General features: G+C 30.4%; 2 protein-coding genes across 2 annotated transcripts; both read left to right on the top strand.

The window, feature by feature from the left end:
• On the top strand, positions 928–1,579 carry LOC109335719. Its single transcript, XM_019571868.1, has 2 exons — positions 928–1,036; positions 1,153–1,579. The coding sequence occupies exons 1-2, from the start codon at positions 976–978 to the stop codon at positions 1,461–1,463; spliced, it is 372 nt and encodes a 123-aa protein (XP_019427413.1). The 5' UTR covers positions 928–975; the 3' UTR covers positions 1,464–1,579.
• LOC109335715 lies at positions 5,831–6,482 on the top strand. Its single transcript, XM_019571865.1, has 2 exons — positions 5,831–5,939; positions 6,056–6,482. The coding sequence occupies exons 1-2, from the start codon at positions 5,879–5,881 to the stop codon at positions 6,364–6,366; spliced, it is 372 nt and encodes a 123-aa protein (XP_019427410.1). The 5' UTR covers positions 5,831–5,878; the 3' UTR covers positions 6,367–6,482.

The raw sequence follows: 23,802 nt of genomic DNA, 5'->3' as shown, positions 1-23,802 counted from the left end.
AATTTGTCAACAGGGAGAAATGGACCACTGAAATAATAATCAATGGAAAGAGAAACCATTAATATAATCACCATCAGAATAATCGTTAACGAGAAAGTCATCACTTACATAATTCCTTATTAAGAGAAAAATACCTCCAAAATGAATGTTGGTGAGAATAGAACACAATGGTATAATCACCATCAAAATGACCGTTGATGAAAAATAAATAACTTCTTTCAAAATTTGTGAATGAGAAATTAAGCACTACCAAAATTATTATCGACGGGAAGAGAATATTGATATAATCACCATCGAAATTATCATTGATGAGAAAACAAATCGTTGCTAATATAATTCATCTCTAAGAGATAATGAACCACCAAAATGACTGTCAATGGAAATGAAAACAAATATACATATAAAATCAAGAAATTGAATCACTATATTGGAGAATGTTGATATTAGCTTATTTGAATGACTGGTGAAGGAAAATTGGAAATGCTAGGTTGAATAAGAAAAAATGAATGAATACAAATGAGAATGTGAGATGACAAAGCGAGAAGACTAATCAGATTTTCAAAATTTTCACACCTTGGTAGCGGAATAGTGACCAAATAGGTCATGGAGAATAAAATCATTCTAATACCATGCAGAAGTTTAAAATGGTAAAATATTGGTCAAACTCAAATATGAACTAGTTAAAATAATTTATTATACATGTAAAACAAATGGAAGAATAATAAAACCAAAAAATAACTAATAAGATAAATATAAAATATAGATAAATTCAAATAAAATGAAAGTAACTATATTTTATATAAGATAATATCCTATCAATCAAATTATACTCTAATACATAGTTTACCTTTATATCTTTTGTTATGAAATTGACTATTCTTCCAACTCCTTAATTTACCTATATATAGCGCAACATACTTTCACCTTGCCAAAGCAAATACTCAACAATAGAAACTAGCCTTCATACTATTAGAAATGGTTGTCACCATTAAGAGTATAAGCATATTTCTCTTCTTCCTTGGCCTTATTTTTCAAGGTAATGTTTTCTTCTCATGTTTAAATTGAAACCAAAAAAAGTTCTTGTGCATAACTTGGACATCATTTTCATTATGTACGTTTCTTATATTATAACTTTCTTCCCATTTTTTCCAGGCTATTGTAAACCATGCTCCTTGGGGGATCTATCTGTAAAGAAATCTAAGACAGGAGTTAAAATTCAAGGAAAGCCAGAGTGGCTTGTGACTGTTACCAACAACTGCCATTGTGGTCAAAGTCAAGTGATATTAAACTGTCGTGGATATAAAACAGTTGAACCAGTTGACCCTAATATTTTGACATACTCTGGCACTGATTATTGTCTCATTAATTATGGTAAACCTATCTACAAGCAACCAGTCACCTTCAAATATGCTTGGGATGAAGCTTTTTCGATGAGTCCAAATTCCTCACAGATGGCTTGTTAAGTTCCAAATGTTGGCTCTTATATACTTTGATGACATTTACTTTTTCTTGCCGTCATAAAATGCTGAATAATACAAGTCTGTATAAATAATATTATATCTAAATGATAAAAGTGTTATATCTTATAACTTTCCTTTAGTTTTGTATGTGATTCTCTCTTTGGAGAGGATCCTCATCTAATAAACAATGGGGCAAAACCCCCACATGTTTAGATGGTTAAGCTTTCCTTGTACGACAATACAATAAAGTCTTGCAATGCATAATTAAAGGAAGTAGCTAGAAGATTTTTTATTGAAGTGATAAAAACTTCTCTATTAAATAATTTTATTTACAATATTTGTTAAAATAAAATGTGTGATTAGGTGGTAGTCAATATTTTAAAAGTATAAACAAATGTAGTAATCGTGTACTTGATACTCCATTACAATGTTTTGGTTAAATTAAGTCACTATCATAAAAAACAATTTTAATTGAAAACCAATCAACATGACCAATAAATTTTAAATGAAAACCAACAGAGATAAACAATTTACCCAGTTTTAACTAGTATAATTGCATAAGCGGTATAATTGATCTACCATTCTCATATAGGAATCGATTTACTTGTTGAACTGACCAGTACAGTTTGGTTTTTATAACATTGGGTCAAATATAACCTTCAATGATTGTTCCCCTTCATTTTCAACACGACAAACACCAATTTAGTACAATAATTGTGCGTGATAATAATGGTCATGTCCATCTTAGTGATTGTCCCCAAATCTCCAACGCTAACAACATGGAGTAATGTAATTGGCCCAATTCCATCATTTTTCACACTAGATAATGACCAATCTTACTTCATGTGTTGGATCTCATGTGCTACTTTTCCTCTAGCCATAATCGTTGACTCCTTCGCTTTCCGTATCATGCTGAAGAATCTGAACTACAATGATGCCACATGGCGCTACATAAAACGGCCGTGTGTTGGGCATGTTTTTTTTTGTTTTAATTATTTTAAGATTGAATGTCCACCTTCGTCCATAAAATTTTTCATGTGTACTAATTTGATCTCCGAAAAATTAAAAACTCAAACTATCACTGCAAAAATGTAAATGCAAGTCAATATAGTATATGTCGGGTCATAAAAATGCTAAAAAAAGTAATTGAACTGACATTTGATATTTATGACGACCATTTTGGGTTTTTAATTTTTCCAGGGATCAAAAAAGGTATAACAACAATCTTTACCATTTTGGTCAATCTTTACCATCATGTTCTTTACCAAAAACTGGTAATGATATTTTTGTTTTCCTTCCTTCGTATGTTTTGATCGTTCAAGACCATTTTGGACTAATTTGATAAATGTTCGAATTCCTTATTTTTTTGCTTTCAGAATACATTTGACTAACTTCTTAGTTTAACTTTTATTTTTGCTAACCGAGTCAATTCTTACTGGAATCTACGAGTACCCAACAAATGTTGACCTTTAATTATATGTAATATATTTTATTATAATCAATATATATAAATAATTATTACTGGATTTAAAATGTGATATGTGATAGATTCATCATTATATTTCAACCATTATAATTCATTATTAAATCATAATAAAATATATTATAATCTCAAATTAATAAAAGAATTATATATAGAAAATATTCATTACAAAATAAATTTATGTATTTTTGGGTACTAGTCGGGTGGGCATCATGTTATTGGTCTACATTCATAAGCTATTATAGTGGGTGCCTACTGCGATTATTTTTACATGTACACACAAGTGTATATCCTTTTGTCATCTCTAATCCCTTACTAGATGAATCCTTAACCTTCGCATCACGTTAAACAAGTATTATTAAGACATAATCTTTTATCAAAGTAGTTGAGGTATTCGTATGGTGCTAAACTACATGCTGGTGAAGTTAGATCTACATATTTATTATACTAACATTAATATTCACAAATTAATAAAAGTGTAATAAATAATTTTATTTACAACATTTGTTAAAACAAAAAGTGTGGCTTGGTGGTAAACAATATTTTAGAAGTATAAACAAAGATAGTGATCATGTATTTGGTCCTCCATATCACCAATTTAGTAAAATTAAGTCAGCATAAAAAAATATAATTTTAAACAAAAACCAGATGACATGACCGATACGGTTTAAATGAAAATCAGCTGGTATGAACGATTTTAGCCAGTTTTGACATGTATGATTGCGAGCGGTATGATTGATCTATCGTTATGGCATAGGGACTGGTTTACCAGTTGAACCGACAAGTACGCTTCGATTTTTACAACATTACATTAAATGTAGACTTTCACGCTTGTTTCCCTTCGTTTTCAGTATGACTCACACTATTTTGGTGCAATAATTGTACCCGACAATAATGGTCTCATCCATCTTAGTGAATATCCCCAAATCACCAATGCTTGCAACATGGAGTTGTGTGATTGGCCCAAATTCATCCTTTTACAGGTTAGATAACGATCAATCTTACTTCATATGTTGGATCTGATGTGTTGCTTTTCCTCCAAATGTCACCGTTGACTCCTTCGCTTTTTGTACCGATGCTGAAGAGTCTACACTACAATGATGCCATGTGACGCTTCATAACGACGACTGTGTTGGGCATGTTCATTTTTTTGTTTCCTTATTTGTTTTATTTATTTTTAGTGCGAATATTCACCCTTTTCCTTAAAAATATTTGTTGTACCAATTTGTTCTTTGAAAGGATAAAAACCCAAACTAGTATCCAATGTTGGGAATGTGAGTCAATACACTCCATGTCAGGGGTAATAAAAATACTAAAAAAATTAATTGGACTCACATTTAATATTTGTGACCAACATTTTGAGTTTTTAACTTTTCACACACAAAAAAGGAATAACAACAATCTTTACCATTTCGGTCAATCTTTACTATCACTTTATGTACCCAAAAAATGGTAAAGAAAATGGAAATGATGTTTTTTCCTATTTTGGCCATTCTAAACCATTTTGGACTAATTTTATAAATATGCTAACTCCTTTTTTCTATCCAAATAGATTTGACTAAATTCTTAATTTGACTTATATTTCTACTAACCAAGTCCATTCTTCTAGCAGTAATTTTATAGTTTATAATTAATCCAAATAAATTACTATATATTAAAAAGTTATTACAAGCGATAAAATAATAAACCAAAATAATAACTAATAAGATAAACATAAATTATAAAATAAATTGAATGAAATTGACTAATTCTTAGCTAAGATAATGTCTTATCAATCCAAATACACTCTAACATGCCCCCTAAAGCTAGCTTAATAAGCTTTAAGCTTGTTACAAATAATTCCTTAATTGTGTTTTATATGGTTCCACAAAGTCGTTAGAAATATGTTTTAATTGTGAAATCTATAGTAAAATCACCACAAATGATCATCGAGAATGAGAAAAGAACTCACAAATTATATAATTTGTCAACAGGGAGAAATGGACCACTGAAATAATAATCAATGGAAAGAGAAACCATTAATATAATCACCATCAGAATAATCGTTAACGAGAAAGTCATCACTTACATAATTCCTTATTAAGAGAAAAATACCTCCAAAATGAATGTTGGTGAGAATAGAACACAATGGTATAATCACCATCAAAATGACCGTTGATGAAAAATAAATAACTTCTTTCAAAATTTGTGAATGAGAAATTAAGCACTACCAAAATTATTATCGACGGGAAGAGAATATTGATATAATCACCATCGAAATTATCATTGATGAGAAAACAAATCGTTGCTAATATAATTCATCTCTAAGAGATAATGAACCACCAAAATGACTGTCAATGGAAATGAAAACAAATATACATATAAAATCAAGAAATTGAATCACTATATTGGAGAATGTTGATATTAGCTTATTTGAATGACTGGTGAAGGAAAATTGGAAATGCTAGGTTGAATAAGAAAAAATGAATGAATACAAATGAGAATGTGAGATGACAAAGCGAGAAGACTAATCAGATTTTCAAAATTTTCACACCTTGGTAGCGGAATAGTGACCAAATAGGTCATGGAGAATAAAATCATTCTAATACCATGCAGAAGTTTAAAATGGTAAAATATTGGTCAAACTCAAATATGAACTAGTTAAAATAATTTATTATACATGTAAAACAAATGGAAGAATAATAAAACCAAAAAATAACTAATAAGATAAATATAAAATATAGATAAATTCAAATAAAATGAAAGTAACTATATTTTATATAAGATAATATCCTATCAATCAAATTATACTCTAATACATAGTTTACCTTTATATCTTTTGTTATGAAATTGACTATTCTTCCAACTCCTTAATTTACCTATATATAGCGCAACATACTTTCACCTTGCCAAAGCAAATACTCAACAATAGAAACTAGCCTTCATACTATTAGAAATGGTTGTCACCATTAAGAGTATAAGCATATTTCTCTTCTTCCTTGGCCTTATTTTTCAAGGTAATGTTTTCTTCTCATGTTTAAATTGAAACCAAAAAAAGTTCTTGTGCATAACTTGGACATCATTTTCATTATGTACGTTTCTTATATTATAACTTTCTTCCCATTTTTTCCAGGCTATTGTAAACCATGCTCCTTGGGGGATCTATCTGTAAAGAAATCTAAGACAGGAGTTAAAATTCAAGGAAAGCCAGAGTGGCTTGTGACTGTTACCAACAACTGCCATTGTGGTCAAAGTCAAGTGATATTAAACTGTCGTGGATATAAAACAGTTGAACCAGTTGACCCTAATATTTTGACATACTCTGGCACTGATTATTGTCTCATTAATTATGGTAAACCTATCTACAAGCAACCAGTCACCTTCAAATATGCTTGGGATGAAGCTTTTTCGATGAGTCCAAATTCCTCACAGATGGCTTGTTAAGTTCCAAATGTTGGCTCTTATATACTTTGATGACATTTACTTTTTCTTGCCGTCATAAAATGCTGAATAATACAAGTCTGTATAAATAATATTATATCTAAATGATAAAAGTGTTATATCTTATAACTTTCCTTTAGTTTTGTATGTGATTCTCTCTTTGGAGAGGATCCTCATCTAATAAACAATGGGGCAAAACCCCCACATGTTTAGATGGTTAAGCTTTCCTTGTACGACAATACAATAAAGTCTTGCAATGCATAATTAAAGGAAGTAGCTAGAAGATTTTTTATTGAAGTGATAAAAACTTCTCTATTAAATAATTTTATTTACAATATTTGTTAAAATAAAATGTGTGATTAGGTGGTAGTCAATATTTTAAAAGTATAAACAAATGTAGTAATCGTGTACTTGATACTCCATTACAATGTTTTGGTTAAATTAAGTCACTATCATAAAAAACAATTTTAATTGAAAACCAATCAACATGACCAATAAATTTTAAATGAAAACCAACAGAGATAAACAATTTACCCAGTTTTAACTAGTATAATTGCATAAGCGGTATAATTGATCTACCATTCTCATATAGGAATCGATTTACTTGTTGAACTGACCAGTACAGTTTGGTTTTTATAACATTGGGTCAAATATAACCTTCAATGATTGTTCCCCTTCATTTTCAACACGACAAACACCAATTTAGTACAATAATTGTGCGTGATAATAATGGTCATGTCCATCTTAGTGATTGTCCCCAAATCTCCAACGCTAACAACATGGAGTAATGTAATTGGCCCAATTCCATCATTTTTCACACTAGATAATGACCAATCTTACTTCATGTGTTGGATCTCATGTGCTACTTTTCCTCTAGCCATATATATATATATATTATAGTGATTGTCTACGAAAATGTAATATTTTAAATAAAAAGATAGGACTAGTGTAAATAAGTTAAACTTCAATACGCAATATGAATCAAAACTTATCTCATTATGATTTCCTAGATGATTAGTGATACACAATACAAACTGAAACACAAACATAGTAAATTGCAAAAACTCATTTTGGTTAATCAAAAAATGTATCAATAATTCTAATGAGATGTTGTTTGAATACACAAAAGAAATGATTGATTTCATAAACAAATTCTCTATATAAATTTACATATGATCAATCTATCGTAGATAATATATAATTAATTAAATAGTAAATTATCCTGACATTCTTATAGTTTAATTTAGATTCATCACTCATTTTTGTATAAAAGATTACACTCATATCTTATGTCGGGGTAGTCAATGTAATGATGTATATAAGTGATATGTGATTTATATATGTGCAAAAAATGAGAAATAATTTATATAATTTTACCAAAATTTATTTGTATTATTATAATTTACTCTATATTTATTTAAGATTCGTGTGGGAGAATATATTATGTTGAGCATGCAATATGGATGTATGAAAGGAAGACCATCTTATAATATTCATGAACAATGACCATCTCTACGAAGGAAGAACTGGGGTCAAAGTTCAACAAGGGGAATGTGGTGGAGCGTACATAATCTAAGATAATAAGGATAATATATTTGAATAGAAATATGTTCTTCTAGATCTTGTTTCATTTGATGTTTCACGTCATTGAAAATATATCATGTTAATTATAAAATTTAAATCTTAATTAATATTATGATTATTATTATTATTTTTTCTTTATTATATTTATCATTGATGTATGAAGATTTCAGATCTCCATTCAAATATTTCTCCTTATTTTGTTTTACCTAGGGGAGGTTTACTGTCTTATTTAGCTCAAGTAATATTATATCCGTTTGATGGAGGCGTGATAAAGCAAAGATTAATTATTTGGTAAATTTGGTTCTTATCTATAATGTGGTTAGTTTCGAGTAAGTGTTAACTAGGTTTGAACTAACAAGGAATACACAAAGGCACATATATACTTCAAGCCATCAGCACACAGAAACGAGAAGGAAACATAATAAAAATACAAGAGTACAATATGATTGTGGACTTTTAAGCCAATTTGAATTAGTTATATTTCTAAAAACAATTAATTAAGCAGAAGATAAAAATAGTGCCTCAACCAATTACGAGATTTTTTTTAATTCTCATATTTATAAAATAATATATAACGCTCTTAATCTAAAATTAAAAAAAAAATCTATACAAAAATCAGCTCCATGTTAACTACAGATTTTTTTGTATTCTCCACCAACCAGGGTAAATCTAGTGCAGGTTGAGTGGAACTACAATGGACGGCAAAATTTTCTCTACAAAATGCAAACTGCATTTCTAGAGCTTGAGATTGGAGATCTCTAGTTAAGTTAGAATAACCCTATGGTAGTTAATCTATGGTTTTGTTTATTGATTTCGCATAACTCTTAACATTGAGTAATGTTATATTCTCCTACTAAATTCTCATACTAATTTTCCTACTCATACGAAAATGATATATATCATTTACAAACAAATCATTAAATAATAAAGTACCATCTTATGACATATATCACTTTTTGGTGAGTAAGAAAATTTAGTGGAGGAATATACCATTTTCCTTTAACTTTTTAATCATTTTTTACCAAGTTACTTGTAACCAATATCATTAAGGTCTGAAGGCCATGTTATCAACAATCCCAAGTTCCCAACTGCTATCATGTGGTGCCATTAATATGTGTTGTTATCAATAACCCGAACTGCCATCATTTCCAACCATTATTATCATCAATTCTGGTGCTACAAAAATGAGACTTTAGAAAATTAAAATAAGAAGCCCTAAATGTATCAAAAAGGATCTATTTTTTTATTTGAAAAACAATTCAATAGAAAGAAGCAAATTTACATCCCATCTCCAAAACAAATAAAAAATTTAATTTGTTGCAAAATTGAAAGCCCAAGATGAATTTGTTGCAAAATGGAAAGCCCAAGATGAATTTGTTACATAGTGGTGGGTCTATACATTGGCAATTAAAATTGAAATAATTGGAAGAGAAAAGAACAAGAGATAGCTCCACACATAGCATGGTTGGTGAAAGAAATGGGTAAGTTTCACATTTAGGTGAATGATGGTTTGTTGAAAATATAAATAAAAAAATGAAAGGAGATCAAATGATAAACTTTACAATCCAAAATAAATTGGGGCACGTGAACTTCGCAATTTTAAAAAAAAATTAAACAAATTGCTTTTCTAAATTGAGGGCAAGAAGCACTACTAAAAGATTGAAGGAAAAGTAGATTAAATAGAGGAAGTAGGCCTTTTTTCATTATGGGCTCTGAGAGATCACCCTTCTGGCTTAAGAGGGCCAGGCTTGACAACTATCCACCTTCAATCACCATAACTTGCAATGTGTTTTCAACTACATCTTCTTTCACACAAAGTGTGTCATTCTATATATCACTTATATGAGAATAATGTATCTTCTTATATAAGGAGATAATTTATATCATCTAACCAGTAAAAATGTGACATGTGTGTTATTTTGTTTATTTTTTAAAATATTTTTATTGAAAATGATGAAATATGACACATGTCATGATTTCACTGGCAGGAGGAGATAGCTTATCTCCTTATACAAGGAGATACTCCATTCTCACTTATATATCACTTGTTGTGATTAGTCAAAAAATACTTTATCATTAAACTTTTAACTTAAATATATATTTTTCAACCAATCATAATAAATGACACACTTTGTGGACAAAAAAATGATCTCTCCCATGGATCATTAAAGATTAAAAGTTATGTACATTGTTATTTGCGGTTACTAACATAATCTTGAATGTTACCAATACTGCTACAAATTTTAAACGGATCTAACATTGAGGCATAACAACAGCCAAATGATTCCAATCAAACCACATAAGAATGACAAAATAAAAATTAAGAAACAAAAAAATAATGCAGAGAATATTTATGTAAATCTATAACAGATAATGTGTTAATGGTGCATACATATTCAATTAGCCATAAGTTCCAACATTTTAAATTGCTTCAATGTGTATTGTTTTTATAAAGGATAAAAAATACAGAAGATATTCTTGTAAAGAACGATGTACCACCATCTCAAACATTTCTAGAATATTTATGATAATCACATTACATTACGATAGAGTATTTATCTATACTTTTATACTATTAATAAAGGGAAAACACAAAATAATCACCCATCATGGTGTAATTTGTGTTTTCCTATTTTGCACTCAATATCTTTTTATTTCTACAAAAAACTATATAATATTATTTTCTTATTTTATCCTTATTATCTTCTTATTTTAAAAGTGTATTTAAAAAATTGAATAGTAGACCAATTGAATAAATTCAACCGTAAATTTAGCGCAAAAAATTATATTTGAATTTATAAAATACAAACTATACATTACAAACGATAGGAAAGCGGGTTGACAGGCACGACAATGCATATCAACACGCTAGTGTTAATAATATATGAGTAAATATAAATAATTAATTTAAATTATTATTTAGATATATAATATAAATAATAATTTTCAAGCAAAAGTCTATTTCCCTGGGGATATAAAAGTAAATATTGTATAAGGTGACTGTGTGTTTGGTGTCCAATTTTTTATTAACTAATTATATAAATGTAAATATTGTATAATGCATTGTTGATTGCTGATAAGAAACTAAAATATTAGTTATTATCCAGAACATTGCCTATCATCTTAAAAAAACGTTTCCGAATAATATGACAATTATGGACTTTTTATTCTAATTATTATTTTTTATATCTCATTTTTTTCAACAGAAAAACTATCAGCAATATTGTAACATTTAATCTATTACCTATATAATAAAAAAAACTCCCTCATGACATGTGTCAATCTCTCAAGCCATCATGTGACATGTGTCAACCTCTCATCAAAACTAAAGGCCCCTTCATGACATGTGTCAATCTCTCAAGAACTCCCTCATGACATGTGTCAATCTCTCATTATATTTTAATATTGCTATAGTAACATTATATTTTAATATTGCATAGGTAATCATATTCCTTTTATTTTTAAATAAATCACATGTCATGAAGGCTTGAGAGATTGACACATGTCATGAGGGAGTTCTTGAGAGATTGACACATGTCATTGAGAGATTGACACGTGTCATGAAGGGACCTTTAGTTTTGATGAGAGGTTGACACATGTCATGATGGTTTGAGAGATTGACACATGTCATGAGAGAGTTTTTATTATTATATAGGTAATAGATATTAAAATAATAATAATAATAATATGAATCATAACATATTGTTTGTAGTTATTTTAGAGTTAAATAATATTTATTTTTATATTAATCTTATTTTAGAATCAAATAATAATGAAATTATAAATTTATTGATGATTTTTTGATTAATAGGATACTACTAACTATATCATGTTAAACCATTAGATGACCCATATTAAGTTTATCCGATTTAAACAGTTAAACCGTATGGTTTGACCGTATGATTTTATATATAATTAATAATTTTTAACAATATGAATGCATTGGTAACATGTATGGTTTTAACCATGCGAATGCACGAGCAACATACATTTTCTTAATCATAAATGCACATGTAATATGTGTTCTTAATCATGCCGCAAAAAATATCGTCCCGTGCAAATGCATGGGTAACTTGCTAGTTTACTTATAAAACATAACATTTATGTTGAATCATGATTTCAGCTAGGAGAAGACTCAATCAGATCAATAGCTTAGCAATTAGATCAAAAACTTAGTGTTCTTTTACTTAGTTTTTCAATCTTTCATTTCTTAGTAACTTCTAGATGTTATTTTTGTTTTCTGTTGTACCCGTTTTCCAGTTTGGGAAAGTTTTTGTTTTTCTTCTTTTTTTTCTGTTTTGAACCATTGGTATATATTTGGCTTTTACTTCCATTGAAAGCCAAACATTCATAATAAACGTTTTCTGAGGTATATTCATATCAAAGTTTTGATTCTTCTTTATCTTTGTCTTCTCTTTCTTATTCATTCAAGGTGAAGGTTGATCACCTCTTCTCACTTTCACTCTTTGCATTTCCATCATTAAATCCATGTCTATGCCATCTTCTTAAGATGGTATCAGAGCTGTAAGCTCTACTGTGCTTTCCTTTCTCTCACATCTTCTTCTTCTTCCTCCCATCACTTTCGCTCCAAGCCTCATTTCAAGATTCTTCAATGGCTACCAATGTCCTAAGTGATCCATCTAGTCCTTACTTCATACACCCCAACGAGAACCCTAGTTCTACTCTGGTATCTGTGCTCCTGAAAGGAGGAAACTACCATTCTTGGTCAAAAGCCATGACAATGACATTAAAGACTAAGAATAAACTTCAATTCATTGATGGTAGTTTATCAAAACCTCCTAATTATGACCCTGTATTTACTACTTGGAACAGATACACACCTTAGTTCTGTCCTTGATCAATCAATCAATCAGTAGATCCATCCATAGCTGAGAGTGTTCTTTGGTTAGAAACAACATTTGAAGTATGCAGCGACCTCAAGGAAATATACTATCAAGGGGACATATTTCACATATGTGAAGTGCAAGAAGATCTCTACAACTTAAGACAAGACAACCTCTCAATTGATGCTAACTACACTCAGTTAAAATGCCTATGGCAAGAGTTGAACAACTTTAGACCTATCCCAACCTGTATGTGTGAATTCATGTGCAAGAGTATTGTGGTTCATGTTGTGAAGGCATATAAGAAAATGACTATGTTATAAGATTTTTAAAGGGATTGAATGAACAATATTCCGCTATGAGATATCAAATCATGCACATGGAACCGTCGCCTGACATAAATAAAGCATTTTCCCTCCTTGTTCAACAAGAAAGGCAACTGAATACCCCTTATGAAGAACCCAAAATCTTGACTAGCAATACAAAAGAATCATTTGGTAGAGGAAGGACTAGGGGAAGAGGATTTCGAGGTTCCACTTCAAGCAACTCAGGAAGAGGAAGAAGTTATTTTGGCAGAGGTAATAATGCAAGAATCTGCACCTAGTGCAACAGATATGGACATACAGTAGATGTTTGCTACATAAAACATGGATATCCTACAAGCTTCAAAAACAATAATAATGTCAACAATATTATGAGCAATGAAGAAGATAATACCAATTCTAGTAATGATGCTGAACAAAACCAAAAAGATTCAGGATCAATGCCCTTCACTCCATATCAGCATCAAGCAATCTTGACCTTGGTGAAACAAAATAATACTCAACCTTTGCACATTACTAACCAAATCAGGTCAAATCCATCAGGTATATCACATACTCCTCACACTTTATCCATATCAAAAGATTGAATACTTGACACTGGAGCAACATATCTTGTATGCTTCTCAATGTTAAACTTCCAATCTTTTAGACAAATAGCTTCCATCCATGTGAAATTACCCAATGTCATTGATGTTATTGCTGCTGTTTCAGGAACTGTTTTGTTCTCTAATGACTTCCATCTTTCAAATGTTCTTTATATACTTAGTTTTAAATTCAATATCATACCTGTTTCGAAACTAACTATGTCTCTAAATTGTGAGTTGGTTTTCTCAAAGATAAAATGTTTGATCCAGGAACAAAATACCTTGAGGATGATTGGTGCAGCTGAGATTAGGAAAAGATTATACATGCTAGATTGATAGTAGTTTGATTAGCAATGTTCCATGTATAAATCAGTTCAATTCTTAAAAAAATGATATATAACATAAAAGGTTAGGACACTTATCTCATGCTAGATTGATAACTAAGCAAAAATAGTTTCCTTTCATCACCTTAAAACCATCTTTTGATCCTTGTGAAACTTGCTTTTATGCTAAACAAAAGAAACTACCATTCCAACAAACTGTTTATGAATCTTGAATGCTTTTGATCTTATTTATGTTGACATATGGGGTCCTCTATATGTCCCTTCTATAGGTGGACATAGATATTTTTTAACTATAATGGATGACAAATCGAGGCATACTTGGATTTATCTTATGAAACTCAAATCTAAGTCCTTTGCTCTTTTAAAAGCTTTTGTTAACTTTGTTGAGACACAATTTGGCATCAAGACAAAATGTATTAGGAGTGATAATGGCCTTGAGTTCAAGCTCACTGAATTATATGCCTTAAAATGGATTTCACATGAAACCACTTATGTTGAAACTCCCCAAAAAAATGTAATAGTTGAAAAGAAACACCAACATATCTTAGAAGTAGCTAGATCTCTTCTATTCCAATTCTCCCATCCAAAATGCTTTTGGAGTTTTTCTATTAATCATGTTGTATATCTTATTAATAGACAACCTAGTCTATACTTGTCTCAAAAATCACCACACCGAATATTGTTTAAGCATGATCCCAATTTGATAATTCTTAAGGTGTTTGGATGCTTATGCTTTGCTTATACTCTTGTTGGTTACAGAAAGAAACTAGATCCTAGGTCTCGAAAATGTATTTTCCTTGGTTATAAGACTGGTACAAAAGGATATATAGTTTATGATGTAAATAATAGAGAGACATTTATCAGTAGAAATGTTGTCTTTTATAAGCATGCTTTCCTTTTTGCTTCTGACTCTCTAAACAAAAAAAATGAAAATGAATTCTCTTTGCCTACTACTCCCTACATGTCTTGTGATCATTTTTTTTTATTATCCTACTCAAATTGAGATTATTGTTGATATGAATGATGTTAATACTGAGTTGATGCAGAATGAAGTTGAGAACCATATTCCATATAATGTTGATAATGAGCATATATATGATACGAGTCCTCATGATGAGCCTGAACATAACATTATAAGATCCACCAGAATTAAAGGACCACCATCAATTCTGCAAGATTACCATTGTCTCTTATCCTTAGTGGCATCAACCTTGAATGAACATAGCATCAAACATCCTCTTTCTGATTACATGTACTATGATAAACTCTCCAACAGATTCAGACATTTTGTCCTGAACATAAATACTCATATTGAGCCTTACTCCTATGAAGAGGCTATAAAGTATGAGCAATGTAGATTGGCTATAAATAGTGAACTGAAAGCCCTCAATGATAACCACACTTGGGTCCTCACCAAACTCCCTAAAGATAAGAAAGCTATAAGCTGCAAGTGGGTATTTAAGGTTAAGCAAAACTCTGATGAAACCATAGACAAATACAAAGCTAGGCTAGTTGCTAAAGGCTACACCCAAACAGTTGAACTTGATTACTTCGAAACATTTAGTCTTGTTGTTAAAATAACAACAATTAGAACCATGTTGGCTATATCTACAATCAACAATTAGCATATCCATCAAATGGATGTAAACACAACCTTTTTGCATGGAGATTTATTGAAAGAAGTTTACATGAAACTCCCTTTAGATCTATCTATTCAAGATTCAACATTGGTGTCAAGCTAGAAAAATCTCTCTATGGTTTAAAGCAAGCCAACATGTAGTGGAATGCAAAACTCACCACCATCTTGACTAAATTTGGGTGCACTCAATCCAAGGTTGATTATTCTTTATTTACAAAATCTATTAATAGCAGTTTTACTGCAGTTCTTGTATATGTTGATGACTTAATGGTTGCAGGAAATGACTTGAAAGAGATTACCCAACTTAATTTTTTTATGAACAAGCAGTTCAGCATCAAGGACTTGGGCGAGTTGAAGTACTTCCTTGGAATAGAAGTGGCTAGAGCAGCAAGAGAAATCAACATATGCCAAAGAAAATACACATTGAATCTTCTAAGAGATAATGGACTTCTTGGTTCCAAACCTTGCTCAACTCCTATGGATCCTAATACAAAATTATATGGTAACTATGGTTATCCCCTCACTGATCCTTGAAAATACAGAAGGCTAATGGGAAGATTGATCTACCTCACTCACACAAGACCTGACATCTCATATTCATTGAGCCACTTAAGTCAATTCCTTGCAAATCCCACTGATATGCACTATGAAGCTAGTCTGAGAATTGTCAAATACCTCAAAAATGCTCCTGGATAGGGTATGTTCTTTCAAACCCAAAACACAACAAAATTAACTAGTTTTAGTGACTCTGATTGGTGGTCTTGTGTTGATACGAGAAGGTCAATCACAAGATTTTGTTTCTTCATTAATAATGCCTTGATCTCTTTGAAAAGTAAGAGGCAAAAGATAATGTCCAGATCCTTTGTAGAAGCTGAGTATCGTGCTTTGGCATTGGGTAGTTGTGAAGCAAGGTGGCTAAGTTATCTCCTTCCTGACTTACAAATTTCTCATGTCACTCCCATCATGCTCTATTGTGACAACCAATCTGCACTTCACAATGCTGTCAATCCCGTGTTCCATGAAAGGACAAAACATATGAAAATTGATTGCCATTCCATTCAAGAAAGAGTTCAAGATGGTGAAGTTCATCTCCTTCCTATCTCTACAGAAAACCACTTGCCATATTGCCTAACCAAAGCTTTACGTAAAGGCTCTTTCAACCGATTCATTTCCAAGCTTGGAATGTCTAATATCCACATTCCAGCTTGTGGGTGTATGTTGAATCATGATTCCAGCAATGAGAAGACTCAATCAGATTAATAGCTTAACAATTAGATTAAAAGCTTAGTGCTCTTTTACTTAGTTTTTCAATCTTTCCTTTCTTAGTAACTTCTAGCCGTTATTTCTATTTTTTGTTGTACTCGTTTTCCAGTTTGGGAAAGTTTATGTTTTTCTTCTCTTTTTCTCTTTTTCATAATAAAAGTTTTCTGAGGTATATTCATATCAAAGTCATGATTCTTCTTTATCTTTGTCTTCTATTCATTCAAGGTGAAGGTTGATCACCTCTTTTCACCTTCACTCTATGCATTTCCATCTTTAAATCCATGTCTATGCCATCTTCTTAAGAATTTAATTAGTTCAATGTGTATTTATTTCTTAATTCCAATTCTTAACTTTGGAGTGATTTATAATAAACCTGTTAGATATATGATGACTAGCTTACAATATTTCAAATTATAATAATGTTAGCTTTCTTCCCGATTCTATTTTTAGGAAAGAAACTAGGATATCAACTAAATTGGTACAATGGTGTAAAACATCATTAAATTCATAAATAATATACTAGATCAAAGGTTAAATATTCAATATCCATAAATGACAATAATTAGAAGGAACAACTACACATTATAAATAAGGATTTGTTTAAGGCAATAACAACTACACATTATAAATAAGGATTTGTTTATGGCAATTGTTATAAGGGACAATTAGACATTTCTCATAAGAATTTGTTTCATAACTATACAATAAGAAGATATGGGAAACTAAGATAAATAACTACTAAGCCCTTTTTAAAAAATAACTATGAAGTCCTTTAAAAAATAACCATGAGGCCCATATGAGATTCAAGATTTGTTTTCGGGTGAACTTTAAATTCCACGTTTTTTGTCCTCGATTGTCTTCTTCAGTAGTCAGCATCAATTCTATTGTGCAAAAACATTTTGTTTGAAACACGTTGTCGTCACTTTTTTAAGCACGTTGTAGTCACTTTCTAAGTTTTTATTGTATGTTACAGGTGTTGTTGACTTCTAATATATAATCATATATCACTCTGACTCCTTGCCCTTCATGTGAAATAGACAGAGCAGCATCACGTGCCATAAATTGTATAGAGCAATTAATCCGTTTCATAATTGTTTTATGGTTAATTTATACAGATTCAAATATCATTATGGAACCTTTGATTTTGGATAAAAATACCTTTATTTATATTTTATGATAAAGAATAAATAGAATTAATTTTAAGAAAAATGTGATAGATATAATTATTGAACGAGTATAAAATAAAAAAGTTTGATCAAACAATAAAATTAGAAACAACAATATTTTTAGGAGAAAAATCTAATCTATGAATCCAACATCCCCACATATTATAACTTACATTTTTATAATAAAATATATTTTAAGGGGAGGATTTGAACCTCCATACCAACTTTATGTCTCACATCTCTATGAAATATATTATAATTTTATATTTAAATTTAAAAAATGAATAAAAAGTACATGCAATATTTACATAGTTAATTATTAATTATATAATTAGTAATTGGAGCATTTAAATATATAATAAAATTTAAAATCAGAATTTTCAATCAATCATTTTAATATTTTATTTATAATTGATATACAATATTTTATTTATCTGGAGATAAGGTAAGAAAATAAAAAATAAAAAATAATAACTTTTTTAATTGATAGTAATTAATATAATTTTCTAGAATTTTGAATAGTAAAATTGATAAAGAATTATTGGAAACTATTTTCACTTTCTAAATACTGTTTTTTTTTTAAAATAACTTACAAATACTACAAGCTCACTTTAAAAAAAATATAAACTCCCTTCAATTATTATTTAGTAAACAACTTAAATAGTTTATTGACTAAATCAAAAATCACAAGTTACATACACACATTTATTACAATACCTTTAACTAACACGAGAAAAGCAAGCAGATAGACACTAACACCAGTCCGAAAACAAAATGTTTAAATTCTCCATATTAGAAACCAAACCTAAAACCTAACCTTAATCAAATCCTTTTTTAGTTATAGAAATAGAAGTTTAATCCAATCTAACAACCATATAATATAAAAGATATCCCATAAGTATACAAATCCAACAGAGAGAATGATAAAGGAAGAGACAAACAAACCCAACTGAAGACAAAAGACAAGGTTGCCTGCGTAATTGGACAAACAAGAAACAAGTGAGCTGAAGTGTCCATTGGTTTACTGCAGACAACACAATTAGTAGCAACTGTCACGCCCTCCTGATCACAAAATTTTATATACCATGCTATTAGTAGCAAGCTAGCAACCGTCACGCAATTGATGATGATTGGTGGTATAAATTTTTTACAAAATAATGGGTGTGTTTTTAAGAACATGATTACCTAGACTCTCCGATACCAGGAACCTGATGATTCTTAAATTATTTAATTTAAAAATAATTAAAAATTTGTACCATTAAAATTTTTCATTTTCTTATGTGTTATGATGTTAATTATGCACCGATATCTGTGAAACTAATTATGTAGGTTCAAATTTTAATGTTACAAATTAATTATGTAGGTTCAATTTTTTCTTTGTGTGTGTCATTAATTACGTAGGTTCAAACCATAATTTCTCCATTCTCCATCCCATACAAAGTTTTACATATAAAGAATAGAGTGGAGATCCACTTATTAGAGTAAGTTTTTTAAATTTACTCATAATCTTAGCCACCAATTCTAGGGAAATCCAATTGTTTGAACTAGTGAGTAGCAGATATATTTAGAATTGATAGTTAGGATGATAAGTAAGTTTAAAAAACTTACTTTTAAATTAAGTACTCTACAAAATATTGGGCTTTTTTATGATTATCCTCTCAATTTTTTGTTGTCCGTCTAAGAGAAGCTAACTACTTCATATAGGCAAGTACACTAATGTAGCAAGTAATATTGAACATTGAAACTTTGATTATCAACTCCATGAGGATTGTTGCATTATAATTAGTTTGGATTGTGTTTGAAAGTTTCGAGTGCAACCAACTCTAAAGAAAGATGAGAAAGATCCAGATATATATTTTATATCCCTAAAGAATTCCAGGAAACTGCAAAAGCCAAAGGCGTCCCTTGAACCTTTCGATGGAAAAACATAAATGAGATTAATGAAATAAAAGTAAGAGAGAAAAAAAAACCATAAAGATAATATGATAAAAAAGACCTAAGGTCCATAGGTGAGCAGAACCCAACTATATTCATTTACCCAGTTTGGCCCGATCATGATCATGTCCAAACAAGGTCGGATCTCATCGGGTCTAGAGTTAACTTTAAGTTTAAAAATTAGATTCAATCAATATTTAGGATTGGGTAGGGGACAAACATGACCCAACCTAAACTCGTTTCATGGTTACTCATTTATTATGTTTGTGTGTATGTGTCTCTATTAAATTTTATATATAATAATGACATCTCTTTGGTAAAAAATATCATTGATTTTCTAATTTTTATCATATATACACGATTAACAATATATATACACATAATTTCATATGTCAAATTATATATTCATTAATAAATAATAATGAGAAGATTTTATTTAAAAGGGATATGCATTATATTTAATCAGATATATGGTCAGGTTTGAGTTCATTGGCTGACCCTGTCAATATTTAGGACTGAGTTAGCTTCGAATTTAAGGTCAAATCCATGTTCAAAAAATGATCAACATTTAGGATCGGGTAAAAAACAAGCCTTGTCCGACCCATGCTCATCCCTACCTTATAACTAAAATAAACTTAATGTGGAAACACCAAGATCTTGGTGATAAGTTTAGAAGATTTCACCTAGAAACCAATATAAACTACTGCCATAATAATGAGGGGGCATGGTCGTGCATCATTTTCTTCTTCTCCTTAAGTCTTTTTGTTCCTTTCATTACATGGTCGTGTAGTTGAGGATGTAGAGTGGGTCATTGTTGGCTAAGTCTCCATCATTTATTTAGTCTATTTCTTTTCTTTCTGTCTATCTTTTATTGTTAATTTTCTACTTTTGCTTACACTTCTATCATTCAATTTCGTGAATAAAAAGCAACGTCTACTAATCTTATTCAATTAAAGCAATAATTATATAATATAAAAGACATTAAATTTGTAACATATAAATTAACAATATAGAGGGTTATCATGTACGTTGAATTCGGTGAGAAACATTTATTAAACTGAATTCTACCAAAATTTTGATTAAACTTTATATTGTGAGACACGAGCAACTTAAAGAACTATATATCATAATTCAAACCCCTTATTTCCAGAACTTAGCTGAAACGTTTATATATATATATATATATATATATATATTAGATCTACTTGGTTGACAAAATATTGAGATTAAAATCATTGTTGGATTAACTTCGCATGATTATCAGCGTTTCTTGATGAATAATTATTCTCAGTCATGACGCTCTTGAATTTGTTTCCACATCTGCGTTAATATAAATAGAAAAATAATTTGTGATGCACTTTCCTTTATACAAAATAAAATACATACATTCTCTCCTCTGGACAGTTGTGAGCTTTTTGATGACTCAACATAATTTTTCTCTCCCAATAGCTGTAGGTAATAAAGTAATAGATAACTATAGTTGTCGAAGGGTTATGTACACATATTAAGTAACTACTATCTCCCTTCTTTTTAATGTTTTTTTAAAATTGTATTAAGCATGTTATTGTCATTAAATTTGTTAATCATATTGGTTTTGAGTAATTGATGATTGATTCACCAACCCTTAATCAACAAGTTATATACAAGACAAATGCCATAAGCGAGGAAAGAAGCAGTTTTGTTAGTTACTAACTAAATACTGAAAAAGGAAAGAATGAAATGAAAAAGATTACATCATTCCTATTATAAATTTAATCAATAAATAAGTCATCTCATATAATATCCCCCCTCAAGCTGGAGAGTAAATGTTCAAAACTCCCAGCTTGGGAAGAAGATAAGAGAAAGTTGAAGTATCCAAGGCTTTGGTGAAGGGATCATCAGGTTGTTCTTTACTTGGAATAGGAAACAAGTGGAAAAGAGGAGCTTGAAGTCTCTTTCGAACAACATGACAATCTATCTTTATGTGTTTAATGTGTCCATGAAACGTAGAGTTAGTTGCAATATAGCTGAATTGTTGTCACAATAGAGAAAGAAAGTTTGATGAAAGAGATGGAAAAACTGCCAAGCAGAAACGTCAGCCATTGAAGTTCACAAGCAGTGGCAACAAGTGCTCTATACTCTACTTCAAAGGACAATCTAGCCATTGTGGTTTGTTTATTTGATTTCTATTAAATTAATGAGTTCTAAAGAAAAACACAAAATCCAAAAATAGATCTCATTGAATCTATGCAAGTTGCCCAGTCTGAATCATTGAATGCTTTCAGTTGGAGTGCAGAGTTGGATGGATAAAAGAGCCACTGACCATGAGTCCCTTTAATGTAGGTTGGCTCATATACTGACTCAATTGCTGGACAGAGAAATTGAGATCAGGTATGGTATTGGTGCGATAGAGTAACCTTCCTACTAATCTTCTGTAAGCGGCATGATTGGTGTATACATCAGATGAATCTTGGCAAATAATAGTCCCTTTAGAAATAGGAGTGAGGGCATGTTTGGATGCTAAAAAACTTGTGTTAGCCATGATATCCAATGCATATTTGCTTTGGCTTAAAGTAATACCTTTCATTAATCTAACAACTTCAAGTCCAAGAAAATATTTCAAGGGTCCAAGGTATTTGATTTTGAACAAATCATGAAGATGCGGTTTGACAAATGCTATTGCAATGATACTATTACCAACCAATATGAGATCATCTATATGAATGAGAAGAACAGTGAAAGTGATGCCAAACCTCTTGGTGAAGAGGGAATGATCATGAGCAGATTAGATGTAACCTATTTGTGTAAGAGTGTTAGAGAGCTTGTTATACCACTGCCTACTTACTTGTTTTAAGCCATAAAAAGACCTGTGAAGTTTGCAGATCTGATTGGACTTTGAGCATACTACATCTTGAGAAATGATCTTGTAAAAATCTTCTGTCAAATCCCCATACAAGAAGGCATTATTGACATCTTACTGACGTAAGAGCCAGTTCTCAGATGCAACAATTGCCAACACTAATCTGACTGTTGTTAATTTGATCACAAATGCAAAAGTATAAAAAAAATCAACATCTTATGTTTAATCATACCCCTTTGCTACCAATCTGGTTTTCTATCTCTCAACACTTCCATTTGATCTGTATTTGGTCATATATACCCATTTAGAGCATATAAGAACCTTATCATTTGGTAAATCAACAATACTCCATGTAGTGTTCAATTCTAAGATTACAAGTTCTTTTGTCATGAGAGTGATCCATTCAGATGACTTTACAACTTGTTGGTAAGTTTTTGGTTCAACATTTGTAGAGACAGAAACAAATATGAGAAAGATGATGTGGTGAAATGGATGAGTATCACAGAACAGAGGAAAGAGAATGGGTAATATAAGAAGTAGTAGTTGTATTTTGTATGACAAGATTACAATGAAAATCATGGAAGTATGTAGGTGGGCAATGAATCCTAGTAGACTTCCTAAAATTTTGTGTTTGTTGAGGAGTCGAAGGAGAATGTGTTTGTTGAGGAGGAGAAATAGGTGTATTAGACACAATGTTTGACTCTGAGTGAGGATTAGTGTTTCGTTCAACAGATGACGGTGATGTGGGAACTAAAGATAAGGTGTTGTCATAAAAGAGGAAATCAAAGGATGAAGTAGGAATCAAAATAGTAGAGTTGGAGGCCTTATTAATGGAAGAATAATGAACTTGATCTTCATAGAAGTGAACATTCTTGGAGAGGAAAATCTCCCTAGATTGTAAGTCAAACAATACATAGC

This window comes from Lupinus angustifolius, chromosome LG20 (genome assembly GCF_001865875.1).
Source record: "Lupinus angustifolius cultivar Tanjil chromosome LG20, LupAngTanjil_v1.0, whole genome shotgun sequence".
Taxonomy (NCBI): Eukaryota; Viridiplantae; Streptophyta; class Magnoliopsida; order Fabales; family Fabaceae; genus Lupinus; species Lupinus angustifolius.
This window is presented reverse-complemented; position numbering and strand designations above follow the sequence as displayed.

Coding starts and splice junctions, on each gene's coding strand:
- LOC109335715 (XM_019571865.1), top strand. CDS start 5,879: ATGGTTGTCACCATTAAGAGTATAAGCATATTTCTCTTCTTCCTTGGC. Junction 5,940..6,055: donor CCTTGGCCTTATTTTTCAAG/GTAATGTTTTCT, acceptor CATTTTTTCCAG/GCTATTGTAAACCATGCTCC.
- LOC109335719 (XM_019571868.1), top strand. CDS start 976: ATGGTTGTCACCATTAAGAGTATAAGCATATTTCTCTTCTTCCTTGGC. Junction 1,037..1,152: donor CCTTGGCCTTATTTTTCAAG/GTAATGTTTTCT, acceptor CATTTTTTCCAG/GCTATTGTAAACCATGCTCC.